Source organism: Pavona decussata, unplaced genomic scaffold, assembly GCF_977016875.1.
Source record: "Pavona decussata unplaced genomic scaffold, jaPavDecu1.1 SCAFFOLD_53, whole genome shotgun sequence".
NCBI classification, from domain to species: domain Eukaryota; kingdom Metazoa; phylum Cnidaria; class Anthozoa; order Scleractinia; family Agariciidae; genus Pavona; species Pavona decussata.
The window spans coordinates 2,279,333-2,296,967 of record NW_028145475.1 but is presented as its reverse complement, the minus strand read 5'-3'; the positions used below and the strand labels follow the sequence as shown (position 1 = coordinate 2,296,967).

Below are 17,635 nucleotides of genomic sequence, written 5' to 3'. Positions count from 1 at the left end.
AAATTCGAAGGTTGTTGCCATACTGACATGATCATGACAAACGTCACATCGCACTTATTGACTGAGTTATCCCAATCTGTCAAAGACAAATCACACCTCGTTGAAAAGCACAACAACGAGGTAGGAATTCAGAACGTTACATGTTTTTCCCGCAGCAAGAAGATCTGCCGGAAGGACAAAAGTATGGCGGGGTACCCTCGCGTAACAGCGATGTTGGCCTTGTTGTCATTCGTGACGTCAGCGCGATGATGCCCATTCATGAGTCACTGGGTCAGGCGTACACGTAAGTGAAAAATTTTTCGATTGTATTGCGTGATTCCCTGAGGGAGAGGTCACGCATGTACATACGTCGGACCAACCTCGTTCCCAGGGTATCTCCTGGACGGGAAGCAGAAAGACCCTGGGAACGAGGTTGACGTCGGACGTTAGACGTGATTTGTGAATTTCGTGATACCAAGGCCACCATCATTCCAAAAAACAATAAGTAAACGGTGAACTAGGAAAATATTCAGGCATTTCCTTTCTTTGGTAGTCCTAGGTTCGCTACCCTTGATATCGTAGTGTCTTTATCTAATGGAAGAAGGTAGGAATTTCTCGAAAGTCTCCTAGTTTGTGACGAAATAAAATTTGTTTTTTGGGCTTAAAAATCTTGAGAAGTAAACATAAACAAAGGAGGAGTAGTGTTGATATGAATGGTAATACTTTATGATTTTATTCACAGATTCAAGAGTTAGAGTCACATAGTACAGCATATACATGTGTAAAGTAACACTAAACATTAAGTGACTCTTCTTGAGGGAAACAGTTAATTCTGTTTCCCGAGAATGTCAAAGGCGTCTGCTCTCGCAGGCTAAAACTCGCTGAATGTTATGGCAACATCACGCTTTTTTCACGTGCATAAACTGTTACCCGTTCATGGGCTTTTGGCGGCACAACAGTTCTATTGTTAGATGTCATGTGACGATGAACTAGCCAATGAATGCATGCGCTTTGTTGGGAAAAACTTCAGTAATATAACGCCAGAGGATACTACTGCTCAATAGCTTTCATTTGAATGGTCAAACTGTAGGAATTTACCAAGAGAATCAGAAGTTAGAACCATTTTATACAACATGATAAACCGTACCACATGAAATAGCTACTCAACACTGAGTCTGCATTTGAATGGTCATACCAAAGTATTCATGCACAGAATCAAGAGTTTCAACCACCTTTTCTCAAACTCATTAATAATTCATCAAGAGAAAACAAAGCAAATCACTACTGTGACCGTGGTTTGGATATGTGATCCTAATTACCATAACATTTTGCCAACTTTAGCCTTGAATTTCTCGAAGAATTATTGATCGTTTGAGAAGCCATTTCAAACACTCGAAAGTGTGTTTCATCAGATATCCAAACACCTCGAAGTCGTTTAAAAAAACTCGGCTGCGCCTCGTTTTTTCAACCTACTTCTCAGTATTTGGATATCTGATGAAACACTCTTCCTCGTGTTTGATATATTACGTATATCATCATAAACAACACCGCGGGAAATTGCTGCTCCGCAGTTGTTATTTGTAAACGTAATCACATGATCCAAGACTGGCGTCAGGGACTTTTAAAAATGTTTGAAAATCATAGTGGAATAGTTTCTGCCTCCTATTTGGTTGATTTCACTATTAACTTTGTTCTCAAGGCTTGAAGGAAATGATATCACTGAGATTTGCAAGAAGAACCTCTCAGCTGCCATGACAACTGGCCGAAAAGACCTGGTGCAGACCTGGTCCCTGTTGAGCTTAGTCCTCGACAAAAAGCTTGCACCCTCCGACTCAATGGACGAGTCGCCCTGGGCACTACATCCATTTGGCCGGAAATTGGTTAGTTCACTGTAAGTACATTAAGGACAGCTGCCAATAGTGAGCTTACGTAACAGAACGTTATGGGAAAGAGTACGGTAAAATACCCTTGTGTGACCAGTTAATTCCTAACGCATTTTGAAGCAATGTGTTTGAATTGCCTTCCTCTTGCTGTGTTCGTGTCATAAACAAACAGAGGTCGGTGGTTTAGTGGTTCATGTCGAAGTTGAGGAATAATTAGCTGTCACATTGGTCACACAATAGCACTGATTGCCTTCCTCTTTGCTCTGCCATCCTGTTGCATTTACTCAACCCCTTGTGTAACCAGTAGTTTCGAGTGAAAACTTAAGGTGACAGCAAGTAGGATACAGGGGAGGGTTTGGCTCGTAACCAATCAGATTACAGGGATTGTACCACGTGATTACAAGGAACCAACCAGGATCGAGTATTTTTTGTCACAAATCTAGTAGATTTATGACGTAATGGTGTTAGTATGTAAATGAGGTTGAGATGCATGCGCAGCATGAGGAATGCTGTTTTTCAAGATCGGGGAAAATTTTTTTTTAAAGGCGCTGGATTCGAACGATCGCCCTCCCGCACCAAAGTCCCGCGTGCGCTATTATCCACTTGACCATCCATGACCCAATGCTCCCATTTTAACCTTTTTGATGAGCCTACATTACCCAACATGTTGCGCGCTTTTTTTAATCCTTTCCCGTGATGTCAAAACATTCGTGATCTACAACGGTCAATCAACAACTTTTAATGACGAAAAATAAAATAAATTTTTCCTCGGGACACTGATTTTTTCTAACGCCTTAACAATTGTACGAGGGGAGCTTTGGCCCACGTGATCTTGGAGATGAGGCTGTGTAGAGTGGCTCTGCTGTCCAACCATTCCACCTTTGGATGCTTTTATCATTTTTCTTGCTGCAGATAATGGGATTTTCTTGCTATTGCTATTCAAGATTCTTCGCCTCTTTCTTCTGTTTATTGTTTTTCTTGGGACAACAGGTCCGTCTACAGTAGCAATGGTGCTCAATGCATCCATATCATCCTTCACTGCTTTTCGTTTTCTTTTTCTTCGAGAGGTAGGACCAGCTACTAGGGAAGCGGTACTCAAGGCTTGTCGTCGTTTTCCTTTTCGACGCTCCGGTTGTTGCTGTCTGTCAGCTTCGGCAATGGCGCTCATCAAATCAGCAGGATCTGGGTCGGATCTTATAGTGGGAATGTCACTTATTAGGTCAATGTTGGGGAATTTCATTTGCATGGTGGATGAGTCAGGTGGCGTCCAACCATCCCAATCAGAAGACGGTTTCAAATCTAGACTCATATGTTTTGTTTTGTTTTGCGCGTCTCGTTTATACAGTCCGCGAATGACGACAACAACTTGGTAACAAGAACAACAAGTATTTATTTTGTTCTATACATGAACATGACCTAGATCATGAAATCTTGAATATTGTAATGTCCGATGATGGGAACGATTTCTTCAAAATAAAATGTAACATGACACATTCTCTTGTCAAAAAGTAGTTCAAAACTCGCTATTTTTTGCGTTGTGCTGTACGTCTGTTAGCTTTCGATGCAGCGCTTAACGTCATGCTGATTCCTGCCAACAAAGGCGGATGACCCCCTTGCTCACCATTTCTGTTTGCTTCTCTGAAAGTGGACGCAATCTCTTCCAAAAGTAAAAGACCGGGGTTAAACGGGTAACAAACAGAATTGATGGAAAACTTGTTGCTGAACGAAGGCACGTTCTGAAAAGAGACAAGTCGTCTTTTTGTCACTCCAATTCGATGTCAAAAAATGGAGAGTGAGAGTAAGAGAGGATTGTCTCTGAAGAATATGCTCTAATGTTCCATTGACTTATGCGATGGCGTATCAGATTACGCTGGTTTTCGATGATAACATATAAATGGTACAATCACTGCGGAAGTAGAAAGGCCAACAAGTTGTTGCAAGCGGTAAATAACTCTGTAGGTCTTCTACGAGGTGCTCTTAACACTGTCAATGTGACGAAAATGAACGTCACTTCTTGATTCCACCAATCTTCCTGGTTAAGTGCATCCTACAATGCATCAACGAAAACAGATACTTCAAATACGTCAAATTCGGTTAACATCTGTAAAGAAAACGAACAGGAAAAGGTTATCTTTTCTCTCCTGTCTTGAAATTGCACCCTCACCAAATGTAGGTCAAGTAAGATCATTTGATCGACATAAGCAACGTACTGTATTGGTTGAATCTGTGTTCTAGGTTCGTTTACAAAGTTCAATCTTCTCAAACTTAGTTGCAGTATATTTGAAGTATATCTGCGTGTGACAGTATTGACGAGATTAAAGAGAGGTCTTTGTTCATCACGTGTCAATGTTACGTGATCGATATCCATGTCAACGAAGTGTACGAGAGGAATTTGACCCTCAATGTAAAGTTAGAATAGTTTCAAAATGGCCAATTCCACACCTAGTTCTTGTCTAGGAACAAAAAATTTACTCACTCGTTCCATTTCCCTCCTGATCCGGTTGACATCTAGCAAGCGTGTCACGATTTCATCAATGGTGAGGTTCTCTAGGTCGGGTGCCTCGATTGGGTTCACGACTGGTCCTTCTTGCCCAGGCTCTTCTTGCATAGGCTCTTCTTCCATGTTGGGTTGTCGGCAGAGAGGACAAGTATCGTGATTGCGTCTCCATCTTCTGAAGCAACTCAAATGTAAGAATTGTTTGCAACAGTTTAGACGAACAGCCCCAATGTGGCATGCGTCCCCCTCCAATAGGCAGAAACAACGGAATGTTGTCTCTGGGATTTCGGCCGGCAAGCCTCGGAGTCTTCGACGTCTTCGTTGTTGGCTCATGATGAAAAGATGATGATGGGAGGTGTCGTCTTCTTTTTATAACGTTGAGCGGACCTGGTCACATGACCTGTACATGGGGGATACCCCCCATCCCCCCCCCCCCTCTTTCTCTTGCCCACGATACAGATCGAGCGGAGGAAAGGGGTCTTATTTAAGCGAAGGCACGCTTACCATCACGTGTATTTATTGACCTTTGACATCACGAGAAAGGATAGAAAATAGCACGCACCATGTTTGGTAACGCATGCGCACAAAAAAGGTCAAAATAGGAGCATTGGGTCATGGATGAGTTACGTTGGCGGGATGGTCGAGTGGATAGTGGCGCGCGGGGGACTTTAATGCGGGAGGGCGATGGTTTGAATCCGGCGCAGTACAAAAAACATTTTTTTCCGCAAAAAAAAAAACTTTTACGTCAAAAATCTAAAAATAAATTGTGACAAAATACTCGATCCTGATTGGTTCCTTGTTATCACGTGATATAATCCCTGCAATTTGATTGGTTAACCCTCCCCCATATACTAGTACGGCAGAGTCTCACTCAGACTGCAAGCTGTTAGTTGTTAGGTTGTAACATTCCTCTTCCGGTCAACAGTATGGATTATTACTTAAACATCCGGGACATTCAGACGTTAGGAATGCTGTCATGCGTACTGGCTCATCACTCACTCCCAGACTCCTTTAAGCCTCCGAAAATCAGCTTCAAGCCTGAGGTGATTACCGCGAGCAAGTCCTTCGCGTATGGCACTTCACCATCATACAACGATACCCCCTCACAGGTAGGCATGGTCTGTGTGCTCTTTTCTTTTCTTTCTTTTTTTTTGTGTGTGCTTTTTTCTTTGTAATCGCTTGTAAGGCTTATTCAGTTGATAAGCAAAAAGAAAAAATGAAAAACTTCAAATCATCGACGGCAGTTACTTTTATATTTTTATGAATGTAGGAGCGTCGCAGTTATTTTCGCAGCTTGAGCAGTGGCGAAACGAAAACCTGAAAAAAAAAATCAGGCTTGAACGGGATTCAATGCCATGACCTCAGCGATACCGTTGCAGTGCTCTACCAACTGAGCTATCAAGCCAGCTGGGAGCTGGTCATTTTGTGAATTCGAACTATACCCGTGGAAAATATGTTTATGAGAGTGAATATTTGATATGTAATTTATCTAATCTCAGTCACTGATTTCATTGGTTCAGGGGCGGGCCATTAGAAATGTTGGGAGTGGGAAGGTGACATTTCCTCTCAAATAATCCGGCTTGCAAAGAAAAACTGTTCAGTTCGTTTTCCTCGTTTGGTTTGTTTAATTTGATTTGTTTGTTCGTTTGTTAAGTTCCTTTGTAGATTCCTTCCTTAGTTTGTATCGCAGTATTTTAGACGCACCATACTTACGTCGTTTCTCACTGTTTCAGTCGATCAAACGTCCCAAATCCCTTGGAAACGTCACCGAACATTTAGGTCCTGAGTCACCGTCAAGTGAGTGGAGCGAGGTGTCGTTTCCACTGAGTGGTGGCTGGTCGCCGCCAGTTTTCATACGGACAAAAGATCCGCGCGAAGAACAACGAAAACAGTACGAAAAAGACTGTAGGTGAGTAAGGCTTCTGTTTAAAGCACATTTTTTGCAGCGATAAGAGGAACTCCTTCATGAGCATGAGACTATAAAAAAGTTCTCATTTAAGGTTACTGTATTCCTTTAGAGCAGGTGTTAGAGGTGTCTCGCATCCAAGCGATGTAGCGCGTCCGGTTTTTAACTGTAGGTAGCTAAACCCCACGTCAAATTAAAGCTTATAGAACTGGCTATCAATCCATACCAAGAATTTTGAAATAAAATGAATTGTCACATTTTTAGTGCTGTTTTCGCGAATCGATTTTTTCGGTTGAAGGGGACGCTTCAAAGAGCTAAAACTCAAAAGGAATTTGTTCGTTTGCCTTCAAATTTGGACAGTAGCTAGTTTAACATATAACCAGGAATCAAAGGCTCCTGTGAGCCAACTCGTGAATGCAGATGACACATAGTAATTGCAATTTAGACGGCTACGGAAACTTCCTCAAAAGCTAAAAGAAATTATATCTTTGCCCGATTATGTAACGAAAAATGACCATTCTTGTACTATTAAAATGATTGTCAAATTATTCTGTACAGATTGAATAAGCCGATTATTCTGATGCGCCGATTAAAAAATATCACGTGTTTTTTTTATTCAAAGTTTATAGGAGCACGCCATGTGCAGCTACGTCATGCAAATTCGTGTGATAGTCCGCGGCTACTGGATTTCGCGGTCGGGCTAGTGGATTCTAACCATCACTTGCCCGATGGGCAAGTGAAGTTTTTTTGGGAATTAAAATTACAAAATTACTGTAGGGCAAGCCGATCTCACAAAGGGAAATATGTTCAACAAAGTATCGCATTACGATTCATGCCCGACATAAATGCGTGAAATTTTTCCTTTGGAGTTCAGTCCACGCAATCCTCAAGTAAAAATAATGAACTATGACAAGCTCTTGCTAAATAAGAATTATTTATCGACCGCGTCCTTTTGCTTTCCCATAAATTACCAGTTGTAAATTTCGAAAATGAAACATTTTTTCCCTTTGAAACCTCTATGAAAGCTGACAAGATCTTAAAAGTGTTCATTTCACCAGAAATTTGCATAATTGTGTTTACGACGTCAATGATGCGTGACATGGCACGTTCCGCTTTCGCGTGAAAACTGACAAATTAAATTATTTTTTAATTAAATTATTTTTAAATTAAATTATTTTTAATTCTTGAAAGAAACCGCACTTCGTAGAAAAAAACGAAAAAATCCTATAACTTTGCTCAGATTCAACGAAAAATCCCCATTCTTACACTAAAATGATTGTCAAATTATTCTCTACAGAATGAATGAGAGAATTCTGACGCGTCGTGAAACAAATTTTCACGTCTTTTTTTTTTTTCACTAATTGAGTTTACGACCCCGGACTTTCTGAAAAACTGAAAAAACTTGAAACTTTGCTCAGATTGAACGAAAAATCGCCATTCTTGCACTAAATGATCGTCAAATTATTCTCTACATATTGAATAAGAATTTCCTGATGCGCCATGAACAACAAATGTTCGCGTGTTTTTTTCCACTAATTGAATTTAAAACTCATTCACTGCGCACGCCCGAAAGTTAACGACAAAACCGACTGATCGACTGATCGACTGATCGACTGATCGACCAAGTCGAGAGTCAGCTATCGCTATAACTCGTTCATTGCGCATGCGCGCATTCACGAGTTAAAAACGTGTCTGCGAATTTTTTCTTTCGAAATCTTTTTTCTCCGAGAGCGATTTTTGTACGATCACTCCACATTTTTTTAATCCAATTTTCGAAAATGTTCTGTAACTTTTCACTGAAATTGAATATGTCAAAACGCAGACACGATTTTTTAGCGCTTTGGGTCCGGAAACTGAGGAGCAAGTTTAATTAGCGAAAAACAAAATCGCTTTGACTTGTAGCTTTCAAAAGGTGATTCGGACGCTTGCATTTAGAGGTCGTGAAAAATTCGACAATTTATTTTATTTCAAAATTCTTGGTATAGTTTGATAGCCAGCTCTATAAGCTTTAATTTGATATAGGGGTGTAGGTATCTACAGTTTAAACTGGACGCGCTACATCGCTTGACACGAGACACATCTGAAGGTATACGGTAACCTTAAAGGAGCACTGTCACGGTGATTTTGCTGTATTTTGGTCAAAACTGCTCAAGTACTTCAGTGACGAAAAAGCTTTTAGCTAACATGAAATTTCTCTTAGAACACTGGGAAGAAAATATTATAACAATAGAGTTGATGTTCACGGGCGTAAATATGTTTTTGGCCCGACTCAGGCTCATTTTAGCCCGAGCCGCAGGCGAGGGCTAAAATGAGTTCTGAGAAGGGCCAAAAAACATATTTACGCCCGCGAACATCAACTCTATTTCTATTATAATAATTGCAGAGGGCATTCACAAAAGGAATCAAAGACATTAAGCGATCGCGATATCTTCTGTGAACGTTGCCGGAATCGCGTCGGCGTTTATTTTATTGTACAAAAGCTTTCGTTGTCACAAAAACTTAAAACTCTGGCAGAACACCGCAAAATTTGTCAAAAGAATCTTTGCTTCTAAGTTTTCAAAAGAAAAATAACAGAATTTTGTAATCAGCGAAGAAATAGTCACTTTCGACTGTTAAAAAAAATTGTGAAATTGCTTATCTGAGCGGGTTTGAAAGAAGACAAATTACATTCACCTCGCCTCCGGCCGTGGAGCTTGTACAGGCATTATTTCCACCATCTTCCACGAGTTTCTGTATTAAAGTCCTCTTGATCTAGCTCAGGCGACTGAGAATTTGCTTCTTCGTTAGGTTTTCCATCGATTTTGTAGATCAAAACAATTTATTTGCAGATGGCAGCGCTTCCAGCCAAACAAGCGAGAAAACAGCGCGAACAGTTGAATAGCTTCCAGTTCTGATTGGCTGGCTGCGTTATTTTCTTCTTTCTTATTGGCTCAGAGCAGCGGGCTAAAATATATTGTAGCCCGCTGAATTCTTCATTTTAGCTCGAAAAATAAACCGCAATGCCCGATGAAATTATAATAAGGGATTTCTCCAAGGAAGAACTAAATATAATCAGTTTTTAGCGCAATCCATTTCCATCGTAGCCATCCGCAGTCAAACATAATTAATACTACTTTCTGTGCACTAGTAGGGTTATTATTAACAAAACTGAACGATTATTTTAACGATTCCACCTATTCAAAATTGTTTTTTGTCCACTCAAACTGACACTAAAATAGGTGACACTGCCCCTTCGAGGGAATGTTAATTCGCCCTCCAAAGGCAGGTTGTGACAGGTGCACTTGAAAGGCAAACAATGTCGCAAGTGGACGTAAGATTGCAACTTGGTGACTTCGAGTTTCGACTCCGTCTGGCCCAATCTCGTACCCAGAGTCTTCAGGCTCTTTGGCCAGCGGTTGGTCGCCCGGAGACTCTGGGGTACTGGAATTTTATTACCGCAGGATTTCTGCGGTGAAACAATGCAAGCCGTTACGGAGCAGCCAATCAAATTCAATCAATTTGTTTCGAATTCCTTAGAGTCTCTCCTGGCGCCCACTCGCCGACCAGAAAGCCAGAGGACTCTGGGTACGAGATTGCGTCTGGCCAGGGCTTGTTTACATAATTGTTATGATGATGAGGATGATGATGATGATTTCGCAGAGGGAACAGTCTCTCGACTTCTCCAGACCAAATAATCAGGATCAAACTACACCGATCACACGCGTTATTGTGACACAAATGTTAAGGCGTAATCTGTTGAGCTCATCGTGCGTCTTTACTTTAATCACAAACTCCTTTAGACCAAACGAGAAATTTAAACTGCCCATTGTATATTTATCGCGCGCCCTGATTGGCTACTAAAATTGGAATAGTTTCGCAAGTTTTATTTATTCACAACAGAACCTTAAGTTATTACTAGGCTGGCTTGCAAATAGTGAAGAGCTAATCGCGGCAAGCCAGACTGTACATAAAATAATTAATTATTATTATTTTGTTTGATATCAGCCTTCATTTCGGTGAAATAATTGTTAAATATACTTTGTTATTTTACCAACCACGAGGAAAAATTACCAGTTTTTTGAACCTTTGGATTTTAAATGATTTACAATAGAAATGTTTATATCTTGGACACGACCAAATCAGCATCGCTGTAAGTTTTTTACCGTGTATAAATGTTTCTTTTGTTATTGTTGTGAACTTTTGTGTACTCGCAATAACTAGCGTTTTCTTTCACCAATGGATAGTCAACGCTGGTCGACTTTAGTTGATCTCATGAGTCATACCGCGTTGGCTCCTTTGCATCTTGTGTCTACTTTCCATAGCATATGGACACTCAAAGCAAGCCTTTAAATAAGCAATTTCGTGTTGGCTTCCTCCGCCTGCTAAGTTTTGATGAGCTTTAAAGTGCCCCTAACCCTTCAATTTGTTTTCTTTTGGTAGATTTCCATATCTGTGAAGAACTCATTTTCGAAATTTTTTTTTAGAAATATTAAATCCTTTTTTTTACGGGCGCTAAAAGTTACTGAAATTTTTAAATTTTTGCGCGCGTTAAACCTCGCTGGACAAATTTCTGTCTCGTGGGCTCATTAGGAACGAGCCAATGAGAAGCGTCCGATAGTTGACACTTTCTTAGCTGTGACGTAAGAAAAGGAAACCAGAAGGATTCAGAAGGAATCTTATGCATGCTGATTCCTTTCTCTACATTTCGAGAGTTGCTGCATCCAAAAACCACACATTTTTCAACCATTTTCTCTGTTTACAATTGAGGCATTACCGCGAATCTTCGGATATTTTTGCACGATGTCCTTTTCTTACGTCACGCTCCATATTTGGACACATTTGGCCGAGTGGGGGACTAATGCGAACGATAGGTGAAAATATCGACAAGACCGCCTTCACTTCTAGCGCTCGTAAAATAAAGGATTCAATATTTCTCAAAAAATTTTTCGAAACTGAGTTCTTGAAAGATATGGAAATCTACCAAAAGAAAACAAATTGAAGGGTTAGGGGCACTTTAAGACTCACGATTCTACTTTGAGTGTTTTGCAGTCTGGGAAGAACACTAGATTGATTTTCTTTTTTCGGTTCTTCCGTAAATTAAAGCTCAGTTGTCTACCATTACGCTTGTACATTTACCCGTTGGGTAACTCAAGTTTAAAATAGTTTGGTTCTCTTCCAGATTTGTTGATGTTTCAAAGCTTAGGTTACATGATCATTATATGAAGCAGTACGCGGAAGTTCTGTACCGATGGAATCTGCTGGCCAAAAGAGCCGAAGTCATCAAGTTCTTGAGTGAACCTCAACAACCTCACAATGGCGTAGGTTAGTGAAGTCGTCAATTCGACGGGCCGCCGGACGGCCTTTTTACCCTGCCATACAGGTGGTGGTGTTGGCAAATCGTCTGGAAAGTACTGGAACAGTTTTCGATTTTTGAGGATGGTTTCGAATTGCTTTCTTGGCACCGAAAAATGCCGAATCTGGCTCAGGGATATAAAGACGCAGGGAAACATACAAAGTATTGGCATGCGCGGGGAAACATGCAAACCGGTACAAAGCGCGGGGAAACATGCAAACCGGTACCAAGCGCGGGAAAATATGCTAACTGGTGCCAAGCGCGGGAAAAGATGCAAGCCGGTACCAAGGCAACCAAGCGCAAGAAAATATCCTGACTGGTGCCAAGCGCGGGAAAACGCCTGTGTGAACGGTGCCCCGGTGTATCGTTCCAGTTACATCCCTCCAATTTTTTTTCTTAAAATCCTTTTCTTAGTGCCAAAAGTTTTCAATTCATGAAATTCTCAGAAGCGATGTTTTATGAAAATTATTAGACATCGGATTTCCATACAAACACTGTTATTTCAAGACGTGTTTGCCTACTCATCAAAATGGCGTCGAAAACTGTGATAAGGCCTTTTGAGTTCAATTACGTCTGTTCTAATCTAGTTTGCGTGGTTTAGATAACCACTTGTCACACCAATCTTGTTTCTAGGGTCTCCTTATCTGATGGTAAACAACGGGAAACAGCGAGAGTTCTGGAGATGTGATTGATTTAAAATTTGAAATTCGTACTCGTACGTTTATCTGATAGTCCCTATTCAGTCACTGACGGGGTTACCCTCTCTCTCTCTGAAAGGAATGGCAATTATCCCATGTACGTAGTAGGAAAGCGGAAACACTACTTGATACCATTGAACGTTTTTGTTCTTGTTTTGTTGTAGAATTCAGTACTCGTTGTCACAACTGTTCACAGAAGCTGCGTGGAGCTCAGTGTGGGTCATGTAAAGCTATAGGACTGCAGTGCGTTATATGTCATGTAGCTGTGAGGGGTAAGTGTAGGGGAAAAGATCTTTTGGCCTACAATCGAACAAAGCCTACAAAAACGTCTGCCTTTTTTGCGTTGGTCCTTTGTATGAACGCTCTTGGTCTTCGGGTGAACGGTGTAGAGATAGCGAAATACTGGACAGTGAAACGGCGGACAGAAGCTTTCGGCAATTCGCGTCCCTATCCTTGAGTTTTAAGAGAAGAAGGCTGTTTTGTAGTGTAATAGACGAGATTCGTATTTCCGGTATAGAACTGGAACTAGCTTGCACACGTGGATGAATTCCTCCACTGCAAGCTAGATACAGTTCAATACCGAGAATACGAATATGGTCCATTCGAACCCCACTGCTTAGGCTACCCCTCTCGGGACGGATTAGTTAACTGACCGCTCGGGGTTGTATAATGGAGTCTCTTTCCAGCTGTTGATAGGATCGTCACTGGCCTGCGTAGAGAGCGCGGAAGACTCGCGAAGTCCAAGAGGAGTAAAGCAAAATTGGGAGAGGGTAGGGGAGAGGAAGGAAAGGTTTCCATCTCTTCTTCTCCTCCCTCCCGCCCCTTCCGACCCTCGTCCTCCAAGTGTTTTCCGCTCTTCTGCCCGAAAGCTTTCGTTCGCTTGCAAGGGAAACGATACACAACAGCTCTGTTGTTATCGATACCTACTGAAGTGGGTGGGTTAGAGATGAGGCTGTTTTTGGTTAGGATAGCTTTAAAGAAAGGTGCCGTTAGTGGCGGTTTGACTGCATTTTAATGTCTCAGTCTGTAGTTTGTCAGAACGAGGTACTATTTCTAATTGTACTAGACTGCCACAAGCATTTGACACTCGTTTTTACAAACAGCACTTTCATAAAATCCACTCATGTTTTCTCAACGGTATTTTCTCTCGTTTATTTGTTCGTGCCAGGAGCCAGTAATTTCTGTGTGGCGTGCGGTCACGGAGGACATACGTATCATCTCATGACGTGGTTCGAATCCATGGACATGTGTCCGTCAGGGTGCGGCTGCAGGTGTTTGGAAGTTGGTACATTTATAGTGGACTGACCGCACCCGCCCCCCTGGCTGATACTGAGTAGGAGCATATGTGGCGTTCGCGTTGGAAAGATGTTTGAAAGATGCCTACGAAGCGTGATTATTCGGTCTGCTGCAGACTCGTATAAAGGGTGGTAATTTGTTAATGAAGTAACTGTAACTCCATATATACACTGCTTGGAATGATGGACGATCGATCGGTGATAGATTGTCGTGAAACCTAATTGTGCTACAAGGGTGGCTAGGATTTGATGCCTTTCTGGAAGACTGAAGGCACACCAGCGTAATCAACGTGAGCTTATGATAGCAATGATTGGTGCCTAGATCATGCGATCATACGGTTGGTGCTTCGAAGTAGTCCCACTGGTAGAACTGCGTCTCTTTACCCACGCTTTATGGCTAAGCGCTACATGGAAAAGGGATCGTCGTTTGAAGGGTAACATCGGTACTTTTTGAGGTACTGCAGTGGAATAACGCAATAACTGTACTATTTGCCCAAACGATTTTAAATTGAACCAAGTTTGAACGCATTCTCCGCGTGGTTGGCGGTGGATGCACGAGGGGGTCACGTGACTTCACCAAGTCTAATTTATTAAAGGAGTGCTGACTGCCGTAACTCAACACAGATATGTCCGGATGAAGACAGTGAACGGCCTGTTTGGTTGACAGCTACGAGGAAATAAGTTGTGATTGAAACAATGTTGTAGAGGATTTCCAAGTTTGTTAGGACAAGTTTGTCCATTTTGGACCTATCACAACGAAGCCGAGATCTTCGGCTGACGAAGAATGATGACATTTTAAGGGTTGAGGGCATTAGGGGCCTTTTTCGGATTTTAGGAGGATTTGTGGTTTTAGCCAAAAATACGAACAAATCCCAAGAAAAGAATTGGCCTGAGTTCCATGAATAAACTGTCGTTGGCTGCTGCTTTTGTTTTTGGATTTCCCTCATCTTAAGCATATGGACTGCAAATATATGCTCAAGAAACTGACATCCAGTTTGCCTCCGCAGTTTGGCTGCATTTTCAATAAAAACCCAACGTCAACCTTAAATTCGATAGAGACCGGTTAAGCCCCGAGCTCCTCATTGTACCTGAAAATCACAAAAACCGAAAACCGAATCCTGAATTAGTGATGTATTGTACATGCTGTACGTTATTGACAAATTTTACATTCTCTCAATTCGTCGCAAAAATGAACAAAATAGTCTATGATAGTAAGAATAAAAAGATATATTTTTTAACTGGAAAGGTTTATCATCTCAACAATTTTACATCTCTCTCTCTCAAACAGGGATGGCACAGGGAGCAGGAATGGTGCAGTGGTGAGAGCACTCGCCTCTCACCAGTGTGGCCCGGGTTCGATTCCCGGACTCGGCGTCATATTTGGGTTGAGTTTGTTGTTGTTTCTCGTTCCTGTTTCGAGGGTTTTTCTCCGGGTACTCTGGTTAGGGTTTTCCTCCCTCCACAAAAACCAACAGTTTCAAATTCCAATTCGACCTGGAAATAGTGGAGAGAAGAGCCACTTCGTGGGTTCCACTGAAATTCCCATTTATTTATTCCCATTTATTCCCATTTTATTTGAAACCGTTACAAAAAGATAGTTTATTACAGTAATTGCGTTCGACGAAAGAGAAGGCAAGCCTAAATGCGAGAAGAAATCGAAGTTTCCTCTATCTGTTTTCTCTGTAATATGTTTTTGGGTCGATGGACACCAGATTAGTCCCCCATTCCCGCCCGAAGATTTTTTCAGGTGCTATAGTTTCCCAGCAACGCGCGGGAAAAGGATATACCTAAGCAGCTTCAAGTCAACCACCAAGTCCACACCATGCGCATAGGCAGCTGCGCAGACTTCAGACCGTCCCACTTGCAGTCATTCTCGTCCCCAGAGCCCCAACGTTGTTTTTTTTTTAATTGTTGAACAAGTGGCTATGGGTCCATCCAAAAATATCTCTTTTTTCATTGGCTATCGAAAACGTGATGCGCTATAAGGTGAAAAATGCTACGCTTCTGCGCATTTATCTTTACCTCCTAATACTGAGCAATAATAATACTGAGCAAGCGCAATGGTAATTTATCGCACTGAGCGTGCGCTACCGGATATCGTGAAATTCACGACATCCGGTAACCGCTGTTACCAGGGCCTACGCTCCAACCGCTGACCAGAAGATCGTAGGCTCTGGGAACGAGGATGACTTGCAGTATATTAGTGCAAACTACTTAAAAATTAAGTACAAAAGGAGATAGTTTCTAAAGAAACTGTGGTGCTGCGTCGGTGAGGATTGAAAAGGAATGATTGGTTTTATTAACACCGTAAAGAGATTCCAGTGCTGGGCCCAGTTGTTCGAAAGCCAATTAAGCTAATCCTGGATTAATGTGAACTTTGATTCAAGTTTAATTACTAATCGGTAAAGATGCTTAGATTATTGACCTTCAGTTTTGGCTTAGACTTTTGGTTACCTTTAGCTTGAAATTGGGCTTTAAAACCACTTTTAAACTAAAGGAGCGGGATGAAAACCTCGATTAACTTTTAATCTTAGATTAGCGCTAATCGGCTTTCGAACAACCTGGTGTTTAAATAAATCAACTTTGTTTAACTAGGGTGACACTTAACAGTCTCTTAGGACTGACAAACCTGTGGCCCGCAGATTCCAGATCGAATTGGAATTTGGAAATGCTGGTTTTTGAAGAGGGGGAAAAACCAGAGAACCCGGAGAAAAACCTCTCAGAACAGGGACGAGAACCAACAACAAACTCAACCCATAATGCCGAGTCCGGGATTCGAATCCGGGCCACATTGGTGGGAGGCGAGTGCTCTCATCACTGCGCCATCCCTGTTCCCCCCTGTTTCGAGCGCTGGCCCTTCGTGAGACTGAGGACCCCAGGCATAGTACAGTGAAGTCCTTGTTTTTGTTTCTTGCAAAGTCTCAAGTACTTTGAGACGACAAACACTCATCAAGACTTGAAGAAGTACTTTATTTTAATTCTTTGAATACTCCCGTTTATACGCTAACGGGACTTTGAGCAACCACGACGGCAACGCCAACAAAAATATAAGTTTGGGTTACTTGCCCTACTCCACGATTAATCCAATTATTTTAAACGTGTTTACGCTTGCACATATGAACAAATATTTGACGGATGGTCTACTTCATGCACTAAAAAAAAGGATTTTAACACGTACCTTCCTTTTTTTGTCTGCCATGTTCAGTCGTTCGACGAAAACAACAACTTGTTCCATTTCTCAATGTAAATTCCCCACAATTTCCCAGCTGAGCGAAAACCAATGTTTAGGACTTGCTCATGGCTGTTTTCGCGCTCAGTTCTAATTAGTTTTAGTGTTGTTTACGTCTGTTTCGGTTGGCCAGGATTTTTACTTCGATTTTACGCTTGTTTTCCCGCCCTTGCGTCGCTCATGCGCAATGTCCTCTTTCTTTGCATTTGTATGAGAAGTATTGGTCCAGGTCGTGTTGCGTTTCATAAAGTCCGAAAACTTGGGACGCGCTAGTCCGCACGTTCTTTTATCGTGCTGTTTTCCACATTTTGCGCCGTTTACTATGATATGTCAGACAGACAGCCGCCGGATTTGATCTTCGTTTACGTCAATGCTGTTTTTCCTGAATGGTTTGCTCCATAAGAACAACACGAGCCAGACAACATCGGATAAACACGAAACTTGATGGAAATTACCAAAAATGGGTGTTAAGCATTGTTCGTTATTCTGTTTCTTGTATTAAATTGTGATTTTGTTTTTGACCTGCCTACAGTGCTGAAGAGTGCAAAGGTACGCTCTTCAACGTGCTTCTCTAGTTAGAGGGGTATAGAATGGTAAAATTCGAGACCCGCCGAGACGCCGAGACCTTCATTTAAAATCCGAGACCGAGACTCAACTACTTTTTCTAAATCCGAGCCCGAGACGTCGCGATGCAAAACGTGTTTTTTACTAACACTGCCGAAAAGCTGGTGCGGCAATTTACGAGCAGAATTTATCCAAGCTTACATGTTTCACAGAAGCTACAGAAGCGATTGCGATGTTGAGCCGTTTTTCAAG

The 17,635-nt window shown here is 41.7% G+C and overlaps 1 protein-coding gene across 1 annotated transcript in view; it reads left to right on the top strand.

Moving 5' to 3' along the window:
- Positions 1-14,824, top strand: part of LOC146480446 (GATOR2 complex protein WDR59-like) — a 41,627-nt gene extending 26,803 nt beyond the window's left edge. The window contains exons 18-24 of the mRNA XM_085109601.1: positions 156-283; positions 1,679-1,870; positions 5,285-5,468; positions 6,093-6,268; positions 11,424-11,566; positions 12,460-12,567; positions 13,464-14,824. Of these exons, the coding sequence (XP_084965727.1) occupies positions 156-283; positions 1,679-1,870; positions 5,285-5,468; positions 6,093-6,268; positions 11,424-11,566; positions 12,460-12,567; positions 13,464-13,600 (1,068 nt within the window). The 3' untranslated portion in view covers positions 13,601-14,824. The remainder of the gene's footprint in view (positions 1-155; positions 284-1,678; positions 1,871-5,284; positions 5,469-6,092; positions 6,269-11,423; positions 11,567-12,459; positions 12,568-13,463) is intronic.
- The last annotated feature ends 2,811 nt before the right edge of the window (positions 14,825-17,635 follow it).